The 9,512-nt window shown below is 35.5% G+C and overlaps 1 protein-coding gene across 2 annotated transcripts in view; it reads left to right on the top strand.

Moving 5' to 3' along the window:
* The first annotated feature begins 7,037 nt into the window (after nt 1-7,037).
* radil2b (Ras association and DIL domains 2b) overlaps nt 7,038-9,512 on the top strand; it is a 47,190-nt gene continuing 44,715 nt past the window's right edge. For both annotated transcript variants that reach the window (XM_067430222.1, XM_067430221.1), the window contains exon 1: nt 7,038-7,269. In XM_067430222.1, coding sequence (XP_067286323.1) covers nt 7,160-7,269 — 110 coding nt within the window. In that variant the 5' untranslated portion in view covers nt 7,038-7,159. The remainder of the gene's footprint in view (nt 7,270-9,512) is intronic.

The raw sequence follows: 9,512 nt of genomic DNA, 5'->3' as shown, positions 1-9,512 counted from the left end.
ACACACACACACACTGAGGTTGTCATGGCACGAGAGTCCGCCCACTTCTGCGTGTATGTGGCAGAGGGGAAAAAAACTTTAGAGGAAAGCAGTGTAAAAAAAAAGTACATAAATAAAAATCGGATTACACTAACACAATTGAAAATACACTAAACAAATGCTGGGTTGAAAACAACCCAAGTTGGGTTAAAAATGGACAAACCCAGAAATTGGGTTGTTTGAATGGGTCCAATTTCTGGGTTTGTCCATTTTCAACCCAACTTGGGTTGTTTTTAACCCAGCATTTTTTTAGAGTGTAAATATATACATGACAACTTGATACATTATGTTGAAAGTAATTTATTAAAATAAATAAATAAATAATACATTTAATTTAAATGATTAGTACAATTGTATTTAAATGTAAAAAATAAAAATCATTCACTAAAAAAAGATTAACAAAAAATTCAAAAGATTCAAAAAACGAATGGCCCGTTTTTTGTTTTTTTTGTTTTGTTTTTTGTTTAATTTTTCATTAAAATAAATTAAAAATGCATTCAATTTAAATAATTAATAAAATAAATACAATTGTATTTCAATACAAAATAAATCTGATTCAGTTAAAAAATGTAATTAAAAAAAGATTAACAAAAATACATTGTGATAAAATTAAAAATATTTCAAATAAATAATAAACTAATAGGCTACATTATATTAAAGTGAATTGATTTAAATAAAATTGTATTTAATAATAAGAGTAAAATAAATTAAAAAAATATATTTTTAATATAATTTATTTTATATTAAAATATTTTTTAATGGTGGATAACATTTAATTTGAAACAAATAAAGAATAGTTTAAATAAATAAATTGCATTTTATATTAAAATAAATAAACTAAAATAAATACAACTTTATTTTTTTAATAAAAAAAATAAACGAATAAGTTAATACAATAAATTTAAATAAATAAATAAAATACATTTGATTTGACTAAAGATTAAACTAACAAAATATTTAAATGTGAATCAAATAAAAATTGTTAAATATAAATAATAAATTAATACATTATATTCAAATACTTTGGTTAAAATAAATAAAACATTATTTTTATACAATTAAATAACTAAAAATTAACTAAAATAATTAAGCTAAATAAAAACAAGATTATCAAAATAATTATTTTAAAAAAAGTAATAAACATACATTATATTCAAATAAATTGAATAAAAAATTATCTTGAATTAAATAAAAAATTTAAATAAACAAATAATAAATTAATACATTATATTACAATTCATTTAAATAAAATAAATAAAATAAAATGAATTTAAAAAAATAGGCTTCTAGATACTAGAAAATTAGTACAATAGATTAAAATATTAATATATTATTTATATATTTACTATGATATTTAATATTAATGTTAAATATTTGATGCAAAAAATAGCCTGAGCGTTTGCTTTGAGATGTTCATTAGACTTGATTTGGTCAGATTTACAATAATCTGTCATTTAAAGATGAGCTAATAATAAACACGACTTCTGCAGCATTAATGCATTAATAATGGTATGAAATTAGCCCTTATTGTGCATTAACAGCCATATCTCTGACCGAGTGTGTGTTACAATGCCTGTATACATCGCAGGAAAACACACACACATATTTGCATTATTATGCCCAACAGGAAGAAATACTTACAAGTCCTTCATTTGCATTTATGCAAACTGTCGTCAGGTACATAACATCATATTCATATAGTCACGAGTCTGTACATTTACAAAATCTGAAGAAAGGCCTGTGTGTGTGTGTGTGGGGGGGGGGGGGGGTAATGCCATGGGTATGACACAGGTATTACAGGAGAGGGTGAAATATGAGGAAATTACCCATGGCCCCACTTTACAAAAGGCTTATAAATCACACAGGAGGAGTTTTTATGAGAAAGTAAAAATGCAGAATGTTTCCTGTGATGGGTAGGTTTAGGGGCAGTGTGTGTGTGTGTGTGTGTGTGTGTGTGTGTGTGTGTGTGTGTGTGTGTGTGTGTGTGTGTGTGTGTGTGTGTGTGTGTGTGTGTGTGTGTGTGTGTGTGTGTGTGTGTGTGTGTTTCATATGCTCTCGGTTTGTTGGACAAACAGTGCTGATTTTTTTCTTTTTGGGTGTTGTGCGCCCTCTAGCGGTGATGCCAAATTAATGCCAACTAGATAATCTTTGTGTTTTTACTTTAGGAAGAATATCTAGAGAGTAAAGACATAGCTTTTTATGATTATCATACACAACATACGACTTCAACTGTTACACTGAAAATTAATACAGATGAGACGACACATAATATTATATAAATTCATAATATTACTATTATAAAGCCTAAAACCCAACGAGGGAGTGCTTGACGGTCTGTGGAACAGTTTAGAGAAAAGCAGTGCAAAAATAAATAAATAAAGATTAAACGAACATCATAAATAGATTTGAAACATAAAAATAACTTTTATTTATTTTTGTTTTATTAAAATGTTATAATTAATAAAATAATAAATTAAATTGTATTTAAATAAATTAAAAATAATAAAAAAATTAAAAAAATTAAAAATTGATTTAACTAAAAGCAAATTAAATAAAAAAATTTACTAGAATAAATAAATAAATACATCTTAATCAAATACAAAATAATTTAAATAAATAAATTATTATATATACATTATATAAAATAAATGGCTCAAAATAAATAAATATTAATAAATTAAATTGAAATAAATTATTTAAAAAGTATTTAAATAAATTAAATAAAGGTGATAAAAATAAAAACATTATTAAATAAAAATAAATTACACTAACAAAATAAATACATTTAATCAAATAAAAATATATATAAATAATAAATGAATACGTCACATTAAAATACATTTATAAAATAAATTATTTAAAGTGCATTTAAATAAATAAAAATTACATTAAACTAAAAACATAGCTTAAACTAACAAAACAAATACATTTTTATCTCATTAAAAATTATTAAAATACATAAATAATAAATTAATACATTAAAATTAATTTTAAATAAAAATAAGATGAAACAAAGCATCTACTAAAGTTCAATGACGCTAAAGACACAAACGCAGATCTCAGTCTGACCGCTAGATGGCGCTCTGGCCAACTGTGCTCAGATCAGGAACATCTCTGGGGGTTAACGACATTCTCCAAATTAATGGATGTATGGATGGACTGACGGATAGTAGAGGTTAGATCGGGCTCAAAAAATCAAGCCCGACCCTACCCGAGCCCGTGCACGATGTGTCCGAGCCCGGCCCGGCCCGAGACATTAACTGTAATTATGAGCCCGAGCCCGATTTAAACCCGACCATTGTTCAATACGTGGGCGTTTGATGAGAACGAGCCTGTAATGAGAAAGCGCAGCGAAACGGACTGGTGAGGCTCATGATAAAACTACATTTAGTTTTCAGTTTTCTCCACAGCGACTGTACAGCCGAATAACATTTTGTTGCAATATTGTCATGTTTAACACTTTGAAGCTGCTTTGAAACAATCATCATTGTAAACGCGCTATAGGCTATAAATAAAGCTGACTTGACTCCGCTCAATAATCCGCAGGCGCGCGCTCATGATCCGCTCACCGGTAAACTGATGTTTGCTCAAATCCAGCTCAGACATTTATCTGTAGCTTACTTTGTTGTTGCCATTAAACAATGTGTTTTTTCCTTCATATTTATGTTTAAATATTATAATATTATTTTTACATGTTTCATCTGATTATGATAAGTGAAAAGATGCGAGTGGGTCAGAAATGATTTTGGTGGTTATATTTAGTTTAATATTAAGTTTTGTTTTGTTGAAATCATTTTTTTCGTTTTGTTTAAATTGTATCTTAATTTTAAAAAAGGTTTCTTAGACCAATTGCCTGGATTTAATAAATAAAAAGCAAATAGCAGAATAAAATTATGAGGTGAAGTCGTGGGAGTGATCGCTTTCATTCCTCATGCACTGGAGCGCGCGTCTCATTAATAAACCGAAACTCAGCAGGCTATACTTGCCTCACAGACATGAGAAATATGCGTATAGAAAGCTTTAAATGACCACTTTTAAACGAAACGATTCGAAGATATTTAATTAAGCAAAGTGCAGTGTTCACGAGCAGCTCTTGACTCAGAGCGTTTCTGTTTATAATGCTGCGCTCCATCACTGCTCGAGCTGTGAGTTTAACACGCATTTTTACACTAATCCTGACTTGTGCAGCTTTGTAGCCTACACATTTGTTTCTTAGTTGTTGTATTAGTTCTTACTTTGCTAAATATATATAATTTCTGATTATAGCATAGCTTTCTGCCCACCCAATTAGACTAGTAAAGTAGGCTAATGATTAAAAAAAAAAAAAAAAAACGCTTGATCACGGGCCCGGCCCAACCCGACCCGAGGATAGTGCAGGGAAATCTCAGCCCGACCCGGCCCGCGGGTCGGTTCGGGTCAGGTTCGGGTTCGGGCTCGGGCAGAGAATCTAAACTCTAACGGATAGACGGATGGATGGATGGATGGATGGATGGATGGATGGATGGATGGATGGATGGATGGATGGATGGATGGATGGATGGACTGACGGATAGACGGATGGATGGATGGATGGATGGATGGATGGATGGATGGATGGATGGATGGATGGACTGACGGATGGATGGATGGATGGATGGATGGATGGATGGATGGATGGATGGATGGATGGATGGACTGACGGATAGACGGATGGATGGATGGATGGATGGATGGATGGATGGATGGATGGATGGATGGATGGATGGATGGATGGATGGATGGATGGATGAACTGATGGTCAGACGGACAGACAGACAGACAGACGGATGGATGGATGAACTGACGGTGAGACGGACAGACAGACAGACGGATGGATGGATGAACTGACGGTGAGACGGACAGACAGACAGACGGATGGATGGATGAACTGACGGTGAGACGGACAGACAGACAGACGGATGGATGGATGGATGGATGGATGGATGGATGGATGGATGGATGGATGGACTGACGGGCAGACGGACAGACGGACAGACGGATGGATGGATGGACTGACGGACAGACGGATGGATGGATGGATGGATGGATGGATGGATGGATGGATGGATGGATGGATGGATGGATGGACTGACGGACGGACAGACAGACAGACAGACAGACAGACAGACAGACAGATGGACGGATGGATGGATGGATGGATGGATGGATGGATGGATGGATGGATGGACGGACAGACGGATGGATGGATGGATGGATGGATGGATGGATGGATGGATGGATGGACTGACGGACAGACAGACGAATGGATGGATGGATGGATGGATGGATGGATGGATGGACGGACAGACAGACGGATGGATAGATGGATGGACGGATGGACAGACGGATGGATGGACTGATGGACAGACAGACGGATGGATAGATGGATGGACAGACGGATGGATGGATGGACTGACGGACAGAAAGACGGATGGATGGATGGATGGATGGATGGATGGATGGATGGATGGATGGATGGATGGATGGATGGATGGATGGATGGATGGATGGATGGACTGATGGACAGACGGATGGATGGATGGATGGATGGATGGATGGATGGATGGATGGATGGATGGACTGACGGACAGACGGACAGACGGATGGATGGATGGATGGACTGACGGACAGACAGACGGATGGATGGATGGATGGATGGATGGATAGATGGACGGACAGACGGATGGATGGATGGACTGACGGACAGACGGACAGACGGACAGACGGACAGACGGACAGACGGACAGACGGATGGATGGATGGATGGACTGACGGACAGACAGACGGATGGATGGATGGATAGATGGACGGACAGACGGATGGATGGATGGACTGACGGACAGAAAGACGGATGGATGGACTGATGGACAGACGGATGGATGGATGGATGGATGGATGGATGGATGGATGGACTGACGGACAGACGGATGGATGGACTGACGGACAGACGGATGGATGGATGGACTGACGGACAGACGGATGGATGGACTGACGGACAGACGGATGGATGGATGGACTGACGGACAGACAGACGGATGGATGGATGGATAGATGGACGGACAGACGGATGGATAGATGGACTGACGGACAGAAAGACGGATGGATGGACTGATGGACAGACGGATGGATGGATGGATGGATGGATGGATGGATGGACTGACGGACAGACGGATGGATGGACTGACGGACAGACGGATGGATGGATGGACTGACGGACAGACGGATGGATGGACTGACGGACAGACGGATGGATGGATGGACTGACGGACAGACAGACGAATGGATGGATGGATGGATAGATGGACGGACAGACGGATGGATGGATGGACTGACGGACAGAAAGACGGATGGATGGACTGACGGACAGACGGATGGATGGATGGACTGACGGACAGACAGACGGATGGATGGATGGATGGATAGATGGACGGACAGACGGATGGATGGATGGACTGACGGACAGAAAGACGGATGGATGGACTGATGGACAGACGGATGGATGGATGGATGGATGGATGGATGGATGGATGGATGGATGGATGGATGGATGGATGGACTGACGGACAGACGGATGGATGGATGGATGGACTGACGGACAGACAGACGGATGGATGGATGGATGTAAAAAGTGTTTAAATGATAATATATCAGTGTTGAAAACTGTCAGTATTTATTCTCCATGATGTTACAATGGTGACGTCAAACAGAAAAGAAACTGCCGGCACGTTTGACTTTTTTCTGCTACTTTTTTGTTATTGTTGAGTAAATTATAGAAAAAGAGACTTCTCCCTGAAATCACACACACACACACACACACACACACACACACACACACACACACACACACACACACACACACACACACACACACACACACAATAACTGACCACAGATCCATCATCAGAGGGCATCACGGGCGCGCGCAGGGGTTTACCCGCGGGAACGCGCCCGTAATGCCCACAAGTGCTGCCCACGTAGACAGATCAGCGGCGCGTGAACTATGGACACGCAGAGAGTCACGCAGGAGGACTAACGCTGACCGGCTCGTGTGACGCGCGCGCTGCTCCGTGCCGCTCACTCTAACGGACCCGTTAACCGGACGATGCTCGGGCACGAGCGCAGCTCTCCGGCCTCCGCCGCGGGGTTACCGGGGTTACCGTCCCGCAGGAGACTCTCGCGCCTCGGGAGGAAGACCAGCAGCGGATCCGTACAGTGAGTTCACGCGCGTGCACAGACGAAGTTATTACAGGACTGCATTCATCATCCATCAGATATCATATCGATACACTGTACACGAATATTAAAAAAATAAGTTACCTGGTTGCCTTAAAATGTTGAGTTCATTGAAATTAAAAATTGTAGTTAATACAATGAACATTTTTGAGATTCGACAATCTTTATTCAAATATTATTAAATGATTTTGTAAGCATATTGGGTAATTGTGTGTTTTATTTGTGATGACGCAGCCAAATTGTGCTATTTTCATGATTTATCACATGTTCTATGTGCTTCAGATACAATAATATTTTGAGTTTCTATTTATTAAACAAATTTCCTTCATTGTATCAACTAATTTTTTTTTATTTATGTCAAAACACTCACAATTTTAAGGCAACCAGGTTACTTACTTTTATAAGTTAAACCAACAATATATATTTTTTTTACAGTGTATATGTCCAGAGGCGGACAGTATTTTTACTTTCCAAGTAATTTTATTTAGTATATTATACTTTATTGGTGTTCTTCTTTTGAAAACGTTTACTTCATAACATTCCAAAACATAATATTGTAATTTTTACTGCACTGCGTTTCATATTGAATATCATTTAATATACTGTAAACATTTTTTGTTGGTTTAATTAAAAAAAGTAAGTAACCTGGTTGCCTTAAATTTCTGATTTAATTGAAATAACATTTTTGAGTTGATGCAATGAAGGAAATTGGTTTAATAAATAGAAACTCAACATATTGTTGTATCTGAACCACATACCACAAACAACATTTCACTGCGTCATCACAAATAAAACACACACAGTTACTATTATTATGCTTCTTTAAATGCTTAAATAATATTTGAATAAACGTTAATTCTCAAAAATGTTCAGTGTATTAACTCACATTTTTTATTTCAATTAACTAAAAATGTTAAGGCAGCCAGGTAACTTATTTTTTAAATATTTTTTACAGTGTACTTAAATATATTAAAAATGTAGTGCTGTAAACATTTACTCAAGTAAAAGGGATTAAAATTTTACTTGAGTACAAGATAGTATATGTTTAATGTAATTAAGAGTTAAAGGTAAAAAAACAACAACTTTTATTTATGCACACTGTAAAAAATATTGTTGATTTAACATAAAAAAGTAAGTAACATGGTTGCCTTAAAATTTTGAGTTTATTGAAATTAAAAATTTGAGTTGATGCAATGAAGGAAATTGGTTTAATAAATAGAAACTCAAAATATTATTGTATCTGAAGCACATAAAAAAATGCGATAAATCATGAAAATAGCACAATTTGTTTGCGTCATCACAAATAAGGTAACTTATTCTTGAAATATTTTTTTACAGTGTAGTGCAAGTTAGTATGTAAGTATGACATTATATATTATGCTTTTGAATGTAGTGAAGTAAATGTTTTCCAAAGAAAAGCTGTGATAAAGTAAAACTCCTCCACTACTGTCCGCCTCTGGTTACGTCACAGCCGTCAGTGATGGGGTTTAGGCTCTTACTGACTTATTTTTTAAACTTTTAATTATAAAAGAAAACGTCTAAAGGTGCTCAATGATTATAATGCATTATAACTGTGTTTACAATCATTCATGAGACCACACAACATTATAAGTCATAATGAATGCATTATACATAAAGGCCTTAAGTATTACCAAAGTTTCTTATATTTAAAAAATAAAAAAATGCTCTAAACAAAGTGTGTCATAAACATAAATCATGTATTGTGTTAATGGTAAGTCTTGATGTATAATGCATTATAAAGGTATTCATATGTACTTTATACTGCATCATATCTTTTAATAAGTAATTTTAACCGATGCATTATAATATTCAGATTCCTTGATGAATCGGCTGTTCGTTGTGTTTTAATGCATTATACTTTCTGAAAGTGTATTATAATTTATTATAACTGTCGTTACAATTATTGAGATAATACGATGCATTAAAAGGCATAATTCATGCATTAAACATACTTTTATAATGCATAAAGGCATTAAGCAAAAAAGTTTCTTATTATATTTTAAAAAACTAAGCTCTAAACAAAGTGTGACCCAATCATTTATTGTGTTAACATGATTTATATGAATATTACACAAATTACAAAATTTGTGGCATAATTTCCGCACCAATAGACAATTGTGCACTGAAAGTTTGTTTTTATGCATGAGGATAATACATATTAATATAATATTTGATTGTGCATAATTTCCAGTTAAGTTGGA

The sequence above is a fragment of the Pseudorasbora parva genome, chromosome 21, assembly GCF_024679245.1.
Source record: "Pseudorasbora parva isolate DD20220531a chromosome 21, ASM2467924v1, whole genome shotgun sequence".
NCBI classification, from domain to species: Eukaryota; Metazoa; Chordata; class Actinopteri; order Cypriniformes; family Gobionidae; genus Pseudorasbora; species Pseudorasbora parva.
This window is presented reverse-complemented; position numbering and strand designations above follow the sequence as displayed.